Genomic DNA, 16,283 nt, shown 5'->3' on the forward strand with positions numbered 1-16,283 from the left:
GAGATACTATCTCACCTTCCTACTGGTGATGTTCGATCATCATCGAAAGCCACAACTGGAGGAGGTGACCATTATCTGAACTACACTTCTGAAATTCCAACCGTTCCACATGTCCAAGCTTTTGAGATTTCCCATGCCACTCCACAACTAACTCTCTACACCTCTTCCAACCGTAATCCCTTGAGTGCCATCTCATCTTTTTCTCTTCCCCAACTTCCTACAGTTTCCCCGTTTTACCCAACTACTATGACTTTAAGTCTCTTGCTTAGTCAATGATTTCCACACTCCACTTTTCTCTCCAGTCTCATGGAGATGGAATCCCAGGTCTATTATACTTCCTTAAACCTAGAATCATCCAACCTAGAAATGTATGAGCCCACGGTTGGAATATGTATAAGCCCACATGTTTTACTGTTCAACCTGTTAGCACATCAAGTGGTTTGGTAATCTTATGGAATAATCATATCAATTGCAAGTTCTATTCAATTCAAATCGATTATGGATACATTTGTTACTTCTGGAGATGATGTGCCATTTTTTTTTTTTTTTTTTTTTTTTTTTTTTTTTTTTTTTTATGTTTTTTGTTCATGGTGACCCAATTAAATCTCTTAGACAACAAATTTGTGGTAAAATGATTTCCTTAGATAGTAGAAGACAAGAGTAATTGGTTATATAAAGGTCAAGCTGAATCGTATTCTCACATTTGTTTTGTTACTTTCTGAATCAATTATCTTTAATATTACCTCTTTTTCAGAATTTTCTCAGACATAGGAGATATGTGACGGGTTGGTTTTACACGAATGGATGCAATTTTGGATGCTCTATATCGATTAGGTATTTTCAAGATTTTAATTCCATCACAATGATGCCCCTCTTAAAGATGTGCTGTTCCACCACCCCTCTTGTTCTTTGTTGGTAGTGACAACTAGCTCTCTTAATTGAACTCATCCTATATTTACTTGAGGTCCCTTCAATTTTCTAAATTACCAGAAGCCTCCTCTCCCCTAATTGAAAACATTCACTCATAACAATATTCGCAAAGTTCATTCGAGATATTACTCAAGGAAAGAAGAAGAAAGAAGGAACTTATTAACATGTAAAAGAAGAGGAAAAAAACGTTAAGAAATTACAGTTAATTGAATTGAAACAAGCTTATACATTGTCAATTAAGTAGAATATGTCTCAGCTATCTCCTTCAAGCATAAGCTAAGCTCGTCAGGCTTGGAGAGCATGACCATATGACCACTATCTAGAATCACTCTTACAGCTGGAGTCGTTGGACTATTACATATCATCCACAATTGGAATTCCTCAGTCAGTACCTCATCTTTACTACAGAAGATGTAAACCGAATTGACAGACCCGAATCTCTCCCTGGTAAGCAATGTTTCATTGACCAAATCTTTGAAGAAGAAGCTAGTGGGCTCAACCATCAAACTTGCCAATGTAGTATCCTATATGTCACAAACCAAAACATGCAAATTAAAGTCAAAACACATTTAAGGTTCGGATCCAACTTATCTCCAACGTGTTGGGTGTTCAACCCAACATCCAAATATTGGGAGGATCTAGACATACACATCAACACATGGGCACAACCCAAATCCTCTGAGCCATAAGATGCACGAGCCATCCGAATGCTAGGCAGATCTGGACATGCACCCCAACACATGGGCACAACCCCAGGTCCTCTGAGCCATAAGATGCACCCAACATCCGAATGTTGGGAGGATCTGGACATGCACCTCAGCGCATGGGTGCACCCCAAGTCCTCTGAGCCATAAGATGCTAGGTTGGGCGCCCAGCGCGTTGGAGAGGCTCTTTTTCTTTTAGGTTTCTCTCTAATTATATTAACATATATAATTAATTGATAATGTATAACAAAATTACCTCAGATGGGCAGCAGTTGTACATCTTGGATGAGAGGAAATCTGGACCAAGGATGACCGAAGTTGGAAAGTTTTCTCGACCATGATCAAAGGAAAATTCACAATCCAATAGAGACTCTTCCGGTGTACTCATGAAATACTATACATGTATCAAGAAAAAAAGTAATATTAATTAGCTACAGGATGATGAAACAATTATGATTAGATATATATAATCAAGGAGGTCCATGTGGACCGATCTCAGAGCAGCAGTAAGGTTGCTCCATTGCAACCATTAGGTTATGGATTCAAGTCGAGAAATAGTCTCTCTATGAGATGGGGTAAGGCTGCATACATTATTACCCTGTAAATTGAGAATCGAAGTAGCTAGTGTGTACCTCTTCAAAGACATCAATGATTGGTAATCTCCAAGTAGGCATGACAGCAGCAGCAAAAACGGCAACAGATATCTTTTTTGGGAATTTCTCCATTGCAAGAGAGACAGCAAGACCTCCATAGCCATGACCCACTAGGATCACTTGTTCCTTGTAAGGAAGAGATGCCATGAACTTCATTAATGGCCGCAAGTAATCAGAAATAGAGACTATCCTGTTCATATTTTCTCCAAGTTCCAGTGCAGTAACTTTATGACCAAACGAGCTTAGCAACTTCACTACCTTGTACCAAGTCCATGCACCATGACAAGCTTCATGAACTAGAACAAAGTGTTTCTGTTGGTCTGACATTTCTGTGTTTCTTCTTTGTTTTCAAATTTATACAAACAATATACGTCTCAGGATTTTTAAAATTGATGCATCTATATGTTATTTATAATGCAACAATCAATTAGAGATCGAGTCTGAATAGGATAATAAAAGGTAAAATCAAATCAAACCCATATTAGGAAACCGAGTCTGAGTTTCCCAATATTTGGGGATAATTATATAATAGTACTTAAGTTTGAGTACTGTTGGGGTTGTTAGCCTCTTTCCTTTGCAACTATCAACTGTCATAACTCACAATCATGGTTTGATATCGAACAATTCAAGATTGGATATCCAATCTGGGATTGGTATCGTATCGGTAATGGTCAACCAATGTCGATGTCGATACGAATGGGGCAGTTCCTAAATCCATGGGTAAGGATATATATGGACAACAAATTACCGAAAAATTAGGGACAGGAGTCGTAGGACAGGTCGGCTAACCGCTATCTTACTCTTGTGTCGGGATGTAAACGGTATGAATTCAAATCTTATTGGGTAATGTCTCCCGCTAATTGTCCAACTTTAATTCCAAAAGACTCACTCTCTTTTACCCTTCCAACTCCCTCCAATTTCTATTTCTTATCTCCTTTTGTTTTTCAGGCTTATCTTCTTTTGGATGTGTGTGTGGTTGCAAGCACCAAATCTGGCGAAGCAGGGGTGGGGGTGAGGGTGGGAGGTAAAGTAAAAGTTTTAGTGTGGGGCCTGATATACCATAATATACACACTATAAACTAGGGACGGTCAATGGTCAACTAACGATAGATCGGGCCCTTTATCCTCAATTCCCTCAAACCACAAGGCTCGATTAACAGAGGACCGACCACTCGACCACTATTTTCTTGACCATGTGACCATAGCTATGATCGTGGAGGAGGGCCCCACACCATCTCAGCAAGAGTCCTTAACCATACTCGAGGTGGTTATTCGACCAGAGTTAAACCATGGTTAGGTTAATCGTTATCAAGAAGGCCAATTCAGCCCCAAGTGGAAGATCTAGCCAATTGGGAGGGACCCCAAAATCACTATAAAAGGTGCACGAAGTAATTGGAACAGGTATGCACTTTTTAGGGACTTGAGATTCATTCCACTTGAACAGTGATTGGAAATCGACTGATTTATGCATCGGGGCCTTCTTCTCGGAGGGGACTCCGGACCAGTTATTAACTTATGTGAGTGCAGATCTTAGTTTGCAGGAGGGACCAAGTTGTAGATCCAGCATGACGAAGATAAGCACCAACAGGGCCAAAGTGATTGCAAGGTAGGCGGCGAGGTTGAAGAGGGGAATGGAAGGGGCTGTTGTGGGCAAGAGTGGGGAAGGAGAGAGGATGGGTGGGTTATAGGCAAGGTTGCAAAGGGAAGGGGAGGGTCCTGCTATGGGTGGGTGAGTTATAGGCAAGGATGCAAAGGGGAGGGGAAGGGATTTGTTTTGGAATCACAGTGCGCATGGGAGAGAAGGGTGCAACATATGAAGTGGAGTGGGGTGGGTTGGCTGCAGAATGGGAAGGGAAGATGTGGGGGCAAGCACTGGGGAGGATGGGAGTTTGAAGGGGTGCAATGGGAGGGTTCTTGAATTGTAAGAGGGAGGGGACAGAGGGGCATGGTAAGCGGTGGGTTGTAGAGAAAAGAACGGCACGAAGGAAGGGGCTGGTGTGGTGGGTAAGCTACGAAGTGGGAAGGAGTGGGGCGGAGCAGTGGAGGAGTGCAAGAAGTTTCAAGGGGCAAGGTGGGGAACGTTAGGATGAAAGGTGGGGTGGGAGGAGGGTAGAGGGGTCAAGGGTTGTTGGTGGCGGTGGTGGTGGTGGTAGTGGAGATTAGAACAGGGTGAACGGGTTGCGTGATTGTTGGAGTTGGTAGGGGTGAGTTGAGGGTTTTTTAATAAAATTATTATTATTATTTTTTTATTGGAGATTGCTATTTGATCACATTGGCCATTACATCAAAGTAGGGACTAACCAAGGAAGATGCACATGCATCCAAACCAAGGTGAATGGTAGTCTTTTTGCTACCCCTATGTCAGGGTGTCGAGGCACATGACCAAATAGGATATTTTTCCTTATTTTTTTTTAATAAAAATAAATTTCAACAGTTGTAAGCAAAAATTACCATAAAATTGAGGGTTGTAATAATAAAAATATACTAATCTTATAATAAAATATGACTTAGTAGCTGTAATTAATGCCATTAAATGTTAATTTTTTCATGATGGTCAAATTACTTCTACTAAAAATACCATCACGGTTAGTTTCAACTGTGGCCAAAATTTAGTAATTGCTACATAGTTCGCACCAATTTCTAACGAGGGGAAAAACCTCCATTGATGGTAGTAGCGAAGGTTTCTTATTCTACGGCAATAAATGCCACTGCTAATAATCTAACACGTGAGAATGGAACCAACCAACAAAAGACATTAATGATGCAAATACCAACTCACCAATTGCGGTACAATAGAGTTGTAATTCACTAACTATTCCTTGAAAACCCTCCCCTTATTATGAAAAATTATTCATCTTGCTGTGGCAAAAATGCCGTTACAATACTCATGAGATCCTTCAGAAAAAGAGACTCTCAACACCCATTGTGAGGATCAGATAAGGCCCATTTAGAAATAGTATGGATCAACCCAATCTTAGACCTTATTGATATGTACAAAATTATAGAAGGAAAATGAATATTTGAGGAGAAGGATATATAACAATACACGAGGTACAAGGGTGGGAAGGGTCTAAAGATTTGATAATGGTAAAAAAACCATTGTTAATTATGGGACCACAATCATCCAATATTAATATAACTTTTTCCCCAAACAAGAATATTAAGGGATGCCCTAACCCCACAGTTGATTAAACTAAGTTATCATTATGAATAAACAATGTCGTAAGAAAATAAACACGGGCAGAGTATAAAACTTATCTGGATATATTGCAATTATATCAGATGATGTACAAATTTGCAGCATTGTAGGAATCCTTCTTCTTGAATCAGGAACAAACCAAATTTAAGTTAAGTCGTATCAGAATGATATTATATATCCTTAAGGTTTTTAAACGCCCCTAATTGTGCATCTGGATTGACCATTGCGTTTATACCTCCAAGATAAAACAACTCCCAATCACATAAGGTGCACTCCAATATGTGATTACACAGGGAAGTCCAAAGCCTATACTCATTATCAGACACAAAGAGATTTGGAAGAATGGAAGAGTGCATAGAACAAAAACACTTGCTAAAAATCCCTTGTCAATTTTCAGACCCATCTATAGAATATATGTGTATCTGTTCATATACATATGTGTTTGTACATGTACAAGCGTCCCTGTACATATGCTTGTATATGTACAAGTGTCTCCGTACACATACAAGAGTCTTTGTACACCCGTATATAAATGTAGATCCACACCCACACCCATCCTTGACATTATAAATATTTAGAAACTTTGACACTAAATATAAATAAATCTAACAATCCCCATAAGTTTCAAAATATTAAGAAAACAAGACAGAGATAATGAGTATCTTAAACATAGTAGGACATATTGTTGCAGGTGTCTTCAGGACTTGAACCTACACTAAGGTTGATCAACTATGCTATAGACTATGGGTGAAGTCAGACTTTTTGAACCTTTCCTCATCTGTGTAGCCGACTAGCTCACCATTCATATCTTATCAGTCGATGTTCATGATATCCCTTTCATAACAAAATTAGACATTTTTAATCGGCCTTATCTCCTATCTTGATCTCATGAATGTTTAGAGAATTTTCCTTTAAAATTCTCATTGGTAGGCGGTCGCACCTCATACATCCACTTTGGTCAGCCCATAACGTGCACCACAGTTAACACACCCCCACATTTCATGAGATTTGGCTTGATTAAGAGTCTTTAACTCATTCTCATTTTATTGTAGTGGTACTACTTTTCCATCTAACTAGAATGAAAAAATATTTTAGTAGTACTGGACAAGTTATCCAGTGATTTCGTTTGTACCCTTTGAACCTAATCAGGAATTTACTTCTTCATATATATTGGATGTCCATCACATAACCTATGACACAGGCTTTTTAGGTCGCATTCCTCTAGATGATATGACCATAGTAATCTGAGGTTTTATACATATTATTTTCCTGATTACATAGAGTTGATAATTCTATTTTACTAGTTTCACCATATATATATATATATATATATCTAAAAAACATATGAAATATCTTTATTTAGATCCTTAACTTTTTTGATTTTCTAATCCGTCCTAATCCGTCCTTTTTGCAATCCAATACAATTATGGTGAAACCTATAATCAAGGTTTATTTTGCCTATTTAATGAATCGTTCCACCAATATAATTTGAACATGCCACTTTTGAAACAAGAAACTGTTCAAACATTTAAACAATTAAATCTAGGCATATCTGCTTAGATTCTATGTCCAAGTAGAGATGAATCATTCTACTTTAATTATCTCCATAAGACGTACCTCATCATACAAATATATCCATCCTCACAAGAACCCCACATATTGGATTTACTACATTCACACATAAATGTCAATATCATAATAATATGATAATAAAAATAATGCATATAGTGAGAAATTTAAAACACCCATACAGTCATAGCCACTTGTAACATAGAAATCAAGTACTACCATTTGCATCTACAATTTCATATTGCATAATCATATATGCCTAACTCATGGTTTCATGCAACCAATAATTTCAGATATACATAATTTTAGATATTTGTAAAATTAAAATTAAAATCCAAATAATAGGCATTAATTAATATTCAACCACTTGACTTTATTTATCCTTTACAATTTCATGTTTACAAAAAACTTATGAAGACATACATGACCTTACATATAGTCTAAATATATCAAAGATCAATTGAACAATACATAGCTTAACTGCCAAAATGTCCAATATGCTCTCAATCATAACTAGATTACTTAACCAATTAATCCCAAATGAGAGTCAATTTTTTAAACGTAAAATTCATATATAGATCAGCATTAAGTTTCTTGCATGGTCCTAAGTATGAAAACTTAGGAAAAACTAATATGAAATTACTTAGCTTAGATAACCTATTGAGTTGTTTCACTTAGATTCAAAATACCGACCAGTGTAACTATTAGGACAACCATTTATGGTTGTCCAACCGTTCTACACTTGGGTATCTTTTCATCTATATCATTCATTTAAAACAACAAAATTAATAATAAGATCAATTGATGTACATGCATACAAAACCAGCCGTCATTGGTGACATGTGATAAGACAAGAATTAAGGATGAAAAATCCTTAGCATGGCAGCTTACAACTAGCCGCCCCTTAAAATTATATTATATTCTCTATTCCAAATACCACGAAAAATCGTTTAAAATAAAACAGAATATGACAAACCATGTAACTCTTTGGATAACCATCATGGCTAAGTCAAGCTTAAAATCATAACAATCGGTTTGATCAATTGACTTGTATCCATTTGATTCTTCATAAACATATTTAAAACCAAATGGTATTTTGATCTATTGACTTGTATCCATTTAATTTTTCATAACAAACATATTTAAAACCAAATGGTATACAAAAAAGTTGCAAAGCACTAAGAGAGTAAAAACACCCTTGTGAAATGACACATTTAAATTTTTAGGACTATTCACATTTTCCCTACCTGAAACCTATCCATGATGGCTACCATTGCAACGTCTAAACTCAATCAAGAGTGATGCAAAATGGGATTCACCATGTGGTACTTTTCACCTTTCAAAAAATATTTCATCATTTAATACCATTAACTGTCAAAATACAGAGAAAAGTAACCTTTCCAAAACACCTCTTTGATGGAACTCTACCACTTGACTTTTTATCATTGGCTGCCTTTTTCCATCACCAATTATTATTATTTTTAATTTAATTTTATTGTTAAATCGACACCACTTTCAAAAGAGGTTTACCGATTCCAATTCTCGATCAACAAACAATGCAACCCTTTCACTAAAAATTATCATAAATATTATATTATAATTTAATTTTTAACAAAAGAATTAGGATGATGGATCATCCCTGTCCTCCCGCCATACCCAACGAAAAAACCTTAAAAGGGTTTCCTACAATCACCAAGCCATTATTAGTGGCGCCTCTTAGCGGGCATCTAACGGTTAGAATAAAAAATTCTTGGAGAAGCACTGCGAGACCCCGAAGATGATATGGCTTACCATCAAGAACGTTGCCTTTGCCTTTATAATGGTTGGAAAATATGGCTTCAACTCGTGAGATAATTCTATGTCAGAAACTAATTCATCACTATAGATGGCCATACTAGCCATGCCAAGGATCGGTGCCCACAGGCGATCAACCTGCCACCGTTTCTTGTGCCGAAATTTTTTCTGGAACTGACACCCTTATCTCATATGAACAGATTTGTAAATTTAGACTCCCATTGTGGTCGCCAAAATGTCTGCTGCCGACCACTATGGACAACAGTGAATGATCACCTTTCAAAAGAAAATTCATCTGACTACATCTTTACCGGCCGATTACATCTTTAATAGGCCGATTCAACCATAGTCTTATACCCAGTATTAATTTAAAAACCTTAAGCTTCCCACTCTATGCTGCGGATTACATCTTTGATAAGGGTTTTTTTGCAAGTGTTTTTGTTCTTTCCACTCTATGTTTCGTTTATTCGAAGTCTCCGTGTTTAATAATGAGTATAGCCTTCGGATTTCCCTGTATAATCACATATTAGAGTGCACCTTATGTGATTGAAGTTGTTTTATCTTGGAGGTATAAACGTAATGGTCAACCCAGTTGCACAATTAGGGGCGTTTAAAAACCTTAAGGATAGTATCATTCTGATATGACTCAACTCAAATTCTATTTGTTCGTGATTCAAAAACAAGGATTACTATAATGTTGTGAATTCGTACTTCATCCGGTGGAAATAGTACATATCCAGATAAATTGTATACTCTACCTGGATTTATTTTCTTACAAATGTTTCATTCCATTAATTAATACTACAAAAAGCAATTCCAAGAGGGCTTAAGAGATTCTACCATTTCATAAACATGTCATTAATCATATTTACTTGCTATCTCTTTGAGACAAATGAAGCTTAACATGTGAAAATACAAAATTTGCTAAAAAAATTATGTCCGGAAGTGTGGCTCTGTGCCCAGACACATCAGGGTAAAAAGATCGAAAAAATTTCGCTGTTGCCTTATCTGCAACCCCATGTTGTTAGTGTATTCTCTTTCTACCGGAAATTCAAAAAGTTTTTTTTGTGCCACAAATAAGTAATCAAACCTTGGAGAATCAACATGATTTGATAAATTGGATAATTTTATTTAACTTTACTAGCAGCCAAGGGAATGGAATCCTAGGGGAAGGTTTGAAAATACCCACCTTGAGTGAATTTTTTCACCCTTACCCCTGAGATTCCATACTTGCGGCAGGAGACATGCTAACACCTCTGCACCTAGGCGCGACTTAAAAATGCACTTCTCTAAATAGCATAGGCCACAAAACCGAGCATGAGAAAACTCTTGCAAGCAACAAACCCACGAGAATGCAATTTTTTTTTAAAAAGCATGGGAGGGGGGGGGGAGGGACTCGTGATCTATCTCCACCTGTAAGCTTACAATGCCAAATAAAAATTTGAAAAAGAGGTAATATTAAAGATAACTAATTTAGAAAGTAACCAAAAAAAAAAAAAGTGAGAATACTAATTCAACTTGACATTTATATATCCACCTTGAGGTGTGATGACTAGTTGTGACTACCAACAAGGAATAAGATTTTAATGACTCAAAGTTAAAAAGAGACCTATTTGCATGATTCATCATTCACAAAACCACAATACAAGTAAGGAAAATTTAAAGGAATTCACGTTATAGGTCTAAAAATGACGCATGTATAAAATAGAAGCTTCAACCTTCACCTTGTTGTTGAGATATGGATGTCATTCGGACTTTTAATAGAGCTTCTACTTTAAAACATCTTTGAATTACTTATTGCACACATTGCATGTGATCCCAACATCTTCGATTCTGTTTGGTGAAGAATCTGAAAATTTGACATAAAATTAGAACTTATAAGCCTTAAATCCAAGAGATAGAAAAGGTTTTCTTATATTACAAAAGGAACCGAGGCTTAAGACAAACAAATATGATTGTTTATAGTTGGTGACAACTCTTTAACCACCAGCGATAGTTGATACACCAATTTACTCATCGACCAGGCCAAGAGACACTCCCCCCGACCTCCTATGCTAGGAGCTTGAGAGAGTGGGGGGCATATGATATACCATATATACGTTGACCGGTCAATAGTCAGGAGGTCCTACCCCTGACCTCATTAGTAGGAGTGTGGGAAGACCTCTTCGACCAATAAGCAGAGGACCCTGACCTCATGACCTACTCGCACATGGATTCCCCACACTGATGACCAACTGAAATTTTGACTAGGGTAACTAACCACGACTGCGTGGTTATCTAACTCTTAGACCCACCTCAGTTAAGTTAGCTGTTGTAGAACCTCACCATAGTCAAGTTAGCCATTATAGGACTTTACCATGGTCAAGTTAGCCGTTATGACAACTAGTCCAGGTTGAGTTAACCATTATAGGCCTAGCCAGCTCAGCCACGGCAAGGAACAATCTCTCCAATAAGAAGAGGACCCATGTCGGTCTGCCAGAGACCCTCGACCAATGAGAAGGACTCAAGTTGCCTATATAAGGAACACTTAGCCAAGGTTACTGGAAAGACTCTCAATCGACTAATTACTTTACGTAAGAATGAGGATATTGAGACCTAACTTTGACATCGGAGCCTAGTTCTGGAGCTCCCTCTGGGCCAGCTTCTAATCTGTGTTGTGCAAGTCCGCATCACTCGGAATCGTGCAACAACAATAGGCATGGTACCTTATGAGATTTTAATGGCCGGATAGTAGAAGAGAGAGAGAGAGAGAGAGAGAGAGAGAGAGAGAGAGATGCAAAATCCATACCGATAAAGGAGAGATAGTTAATGGGGAACCCAAGCCTCTTCAATTTAAGATCCATTGGGCTTCACTCATCAAGTGGATTGTACTATATAGGCACCGTTTGATAACGTTTCTGCTGTTTCTGTGTTTAGAAACAGTAGAAACGGCTTTTCACGTTTTCGAAAATAAAAACGGATTTTTTGGTGTTTGATAAACCTGTTTTTCGAAACGCTTTTTGCAAACGTAATGCCACTAAAAACCCCAATAGTATCATCAGATGCCCAAAACGAAAAGAGGGTTCAATTGCCTCGTTTTAGGTTTTAATAGTTGAGAGATTTATCGGGCACAACAATCTTTTTTCTCTCTCAAATTTGTTTTTCGAAACGATGAAACAAATTTGACTTGTTTCGTCAAAATCGTTTCTAAAATTGTAAATAGACATAAATTTTGATTTATGTTTCTAGAAACGAGTGAAACTAAACAACTTTATCAAATACTTTTTAAGCTATTTCTCTGTTTTTAGGAACAAGAAAGCGCAGAAACATCAGAAATGAAACATTGTCCAACAGTGCCTAAGACTGTGGGATTGGAAACTTTTCGTATATCATGGATTAAATAAAATCAACTTACTCTACCTCATGACTTTGAGTTATTTACATGCCTCTCCCTTGAAATATGATCCTATTTCAAAACCCCTCCTATGTTTTAAACAATTTCACCCGCACCCTACACCCATGAAGACTGAAGGTGTTAGTCAGGTGTAGTTGTAGGACATACAAAAAACTATTTTACCCTTATTGCATCTTCAACCCAAGCATCGCAAATCAAAAGATTATTTTATCCTCTTTTAGTTTACTTTATCCAACAAAGTCAAGTGAAGTGCTTTTTGCCTCTCTCTCTTTTTAAACACTTAACCCCCAAAATGACCAAAAGGCCATTAACATACAGTATAAGATGGTTTTGTCCCTATCTTTGACCTTTAAAAAAAAAATAATAAATAAATAAAAAATAATAAAATAAAGTCATTTTTGGATTTGAGAAACCCAAACCCCACATCATTCTAAAACAAGTAGAATATTGGATTGGTAATGGAATTTCATATCAATATGCTAAATTACAGGTGAATGCCCCTAAATTCAAACCTGTTCATATACGAAGAATTCCAATCTTTTACAAAAAGTTTTAATTATCAGAGGATTGATCAAACAAAAAATATTTCTAGGTGGACTACTGGTCTAATTATTGAAGCAGCAACAAGGTACCTTCTTCATGGGATGATAAAGAATAACGAGGAATGATGGGAAGTAGACAAAATTTGGAACGATGAGGAAGAACTTGAACATTTAATGGCAGGGAATATCTGGAAATTGAGCATTTTTTGTGTAAAGGCTAACATATTAGTCAATTTGATAAAAATATTGCCTACGAAGCAATAAATAGTAAAACTCTGATCAAGGATACTAATACTAATGCACACAACTTTCTTTGATGTTTAGGGTATTTTTTTTTTTTTTTTTTTTTTGTCTAAAAAAAAGAAAAAAACCCGTGAGGGTTTCAATTGGGTTTTCAACTGCTGCTGCGGCCATTCAAATGACCCGTGGCCTCTCCCGACTCTGGAATGTAAATTCTAGGCACCATATAGCAGCAAACACCACTGTACACCTCTCTCGCTGCTGGTCTGGGGAAGTAGTTTACAATTGCAATCGCAACCGGCAACCTCAACCTCTTCAAGGCCCTTGCGCATCACCTCCCAGCCGCTGCAGCATCCAGCCGTTGCCGTCGCAAGCCTCGTCGCTGTGTTCAAACATTATATATTCCACAAGTAATTTCATTTACTCTTAAGGACAACGTAAAAGAAATTCAGTTCGGGGCTTTATTGGATTTTTCTACGCAATATGCCAAGTGTATTCAAAATAAACCACAAATTATGCCATATACGAACCCAAACAATTTGATAAATAAGGATTTTTAAAGAGAACTAAAATATATACATTACACAAAATTCCCAACATTTCCGCCCTACAAAATTGGAAAAATTAGGTTAAAAGAATAGAACCAAAGAATGCAATAACCATACAGGAACACCACCCCTTCTTTTTTTTTTTCGTAGAAAGAACAAAATGGGGAATTTTTTTTGTCAACCAAGGTACTTGTGCTTCATATAGCACCAAGCTGTTGGTTCCCTCTGCTGTTCCAAGTTCAACAGTTCACAGAACCTACATTTCAATAATTCTTCCTGCTCCTCGCTAATATAACGGTCCTGTCTCGCAAGCAGGAAGGATTCCATCCTGTGAAAAGACAGTTGGTATCACCCAATATATAACTGGTAATTAATCTGTTTTCAATGGATTGCAATTATCATATAAAGCTATTTAAATCTCCCAAAGGAAGCATGCTTCTGACATTCTATGGTATTCTTTAGCGAAGTTTGGAAAACTGTTTGAGTTTTTCAATACCATTTTCCTCCTTCTCTGGCACCTGCTTCACTTACAGGGAATTCACTTAGGAGTACAGAAGAGAAAGAAGATCCATTTAATACACAAGATTGTAAATAAAACATTCAGGGGAAAAATCATTTCAACTACGAATTAATACAAATATTCAACCACCAATATACCCAACCCTTTTGTTCAGATTAAGTTCACAAACCTCTTCAAAAAAAGACCCAAGTACCTTAGTTGTATTGACCAAAGGAATCATAAACTTATTCTTCATATGCACATACAGGGGGAAAATGTTTACTACATGGTTAGTGGAGGAACTTATTTCTGCGATGTGAAGGGCTCATTTAGCCATAATGACTGTTGGATGAGCAAGAAGACTACATGTAAAATTTAGTTGCTCATGTCAATCACATTGCCCAATGACCACAAGGTATTAGACTTCTTTATCGTCAAAGTTCAAACCGTCAGACTCTTTTGCAATTACTGCACCAACAGGCTTTCCTCAAAACTTTATTCTGCCACCTTGCAGTACTGTCCAGGCTGAAACTAACATAGAAGTAAAAGGTAACATGGATGAGAAGTCGGAAAGTTTCAGTGCCAACTAAAATGCCACAGGGTAGACACGTGTAGCAGCATTTGAACATGACACATGGCAAGGTTGCATAAATCTTCCTGATTCTAAAGGATTCCCTGTATGCTTTGGATAACGATATCTCTTGCTTGGCACATATTTACCAGGAAGACATTGAGGTTGCAAAGAGACTATTGTGATGGTAGATGACGGGTTCTATATTTTGCGGATAAAACATGATGTGGCACAAAAATCCAAACAAAGTTCAGTTTGTCAATTGGGTAAATAGCACAAAGTATAACAGAGCCAACATAGCTCTAGATGCACTGGATTGCTCCTAGGCAAGATGTTTATCTTTGTTGTGTTGGACAAATTGTCTAAGAGAACACCTTTTATACCTTGCAGCAACACATTTTGACCGCATGCGCATGAGACTTCAGCTTTAGAAGGGTAAGTTTTATACTACGTGGGCCATCTTGAGTTGATCAAATCGATCCTTCAGTCCCCCTATATCTATTGGTCTGGCATCTTCGGTCTCCCTTAGGCAGTTATTGTAAAGCTTGAATCTCTTATGTGCTCCTTCCTCTGGAAGGGATCTGACTGCTCCAGGTTTCTTCATCCTATCTCTTGGGCTTCTGTTTACCTCCCAAAAGAGGAGGGAGGTCTGGGTCTAAGGCATATTAAAGATGTAAACTTGGCTGGTATTCTCAAGTTGATTTGGAGATTGACAACCAAGAAGAAAAGTATTTGGGTTGATTGGGTCTACTCTAGGCATCTCCCCAATGACTTCATCTGCATGGCTCCTATTATCTCAGACGCTTCCTAGGTCTAGAGACAGGTTCTGAAACTCACACCTCTTGCTACTGGATCTATTACTACATTGATTGATGATGGTTCCTCCACCAGACTATGGTTGGATCCTTGGCACCCCCTTGGTATTCTCCTTCATTTGATGGGACAGGTTCGACTAGGCTTACCATGGTCTTTGACATCATTTCGAGGGGTGTTTGCCCCCCACCAATTGTTTCCTCCACCCAGTTGTGTCCTATTTAGTCCTCCCTCCTTCGCATCCCTAGGAGACCAGCTGTAGGGGTGATATGGTTTCTTGGACTGCCTCTCCTTTGAGTCTCTTTAGTTTGAAGTCGGGAACTCAAGGCTTTTTGGTTCCTTGGTGCAATCTGGTTTGGTTCAAGTCTCACATTCCTCACCATATTTTCTCATCTTGGTGTGCCCACTCTTAGTGCCTTCCACTGCCTTGCTTTCTTATCCACAGGTACATTCCTGTCTCTCCTTCCTAAATCCTTTGCTGGAATGCGATTGAAGATGCAGATCATCTTTTCAGCAAAGATTTTACCTTTTCAGCATGAGTAGATCTGGGTTGACATGACCTTTGGAGGTTCTTTGGTTTGAGACAAAGTGGGTAAGCTTGTGTCGTTGCTGCCATCCACCACATTTGGTTGGAGCATAATCTCAGAAGATGGACTTCCAACTCTAGATCATTTTAGCAGATTTGGGACTCCATATTTTTTTATGCCAGGGGCCCCCTTTTGTTCTTTCTTATTTAGTAATGAATTATTGTTAAAAAAGAAGCTATTTTTTTAATTATTTATTTATTTTTTTTATTTCCGCCTAGTCTCTTGTAGATATGCTATATT

At 37.6% G+C, this 16,283-nt stretch overlaps 2 protein-coding genes across 2 annotated transcripts in view; both read right to left on the bottom strand.

Annotated features, from left to right (window-relative positions):
- Positions 1–1,166: 1,166 nt before the first annotated feature.
- Positions 1,167–2,614, bottom strand: LOC122064955 (methylesterase 10-like). The gene is made up of 3 exons (XM_042628737.1): positions 2,267–2,614; positions 1,891–2,028; positions 1,167–1,454 (listed from the first exon to the last, which is right to left on the bottom strand). The coding sequence occupies exons 1-3, from the start codon at positions 2,612–2,614 to the stop codon at positions 1,167–1,169; spliced, it is 774 nt and encodes a 257-aa protein (XP_042484671.1).
- Positions 2,615–13,546: 10,932 nt separating this feature from the next.
- The window catches only part of LOC122064956 (probable polyribonucleotide nucleotidyltransferase 1, chloroplastic), a 60,148-nt gene continuing 57,411 nt past the window's right edge, over positions 13,547–16,283 (bottom strand). The window contains exon 13 of the mRNA XM_042628738.1: positions 13,547–13,901. The gene's annotated coding sequence lies outside the window, so the exon portion shown is untranslated. The remainder of the gene's footprint in view (positions 13,902–16,283) is intronic.

This window comes from Macadamia integrifolia, unplaced genomic scaffold (assembly GCF_013358625.1).
Source record: "Macadamia integrifolia cultivar HAES 741 unplaced genomic scaffold, SCU_Mint_v3 scaffold1839, whole genome shotgun sequence".
Taxonomy (NCBI): domain Eukaryota; kingdom Viridiplantae; phylum Streptophyta; class Magnoliopsida; order Proteales; family Proteaceae; genus Macadamia; species Macadamia integrifolia.

Bases quoted from the DNA above. Each gene is read 5' to 3' on its own strand.
- LOC122064955 (XM_042628737.1), bottom strand. From the start codon at position 2,614: ATGTCAGACCAACAGAAACACTTTGTTCTAGTTCATGAAGCTTGTCAT. The intron at 2,029-2,266 runs GTACACACTAGC...ATACATGTATAG, and splicing joins TCATTGATGTCTTTGAAGAG to TATTTCATGAGTACACCGGA. The intron at 1,455-1,890 runs GTAATTTTGTTA...TGTGACATATAG, and splicing joins ACAACTGCTGCCCATCTGAG to GATACTACATTGGCAAGTTT.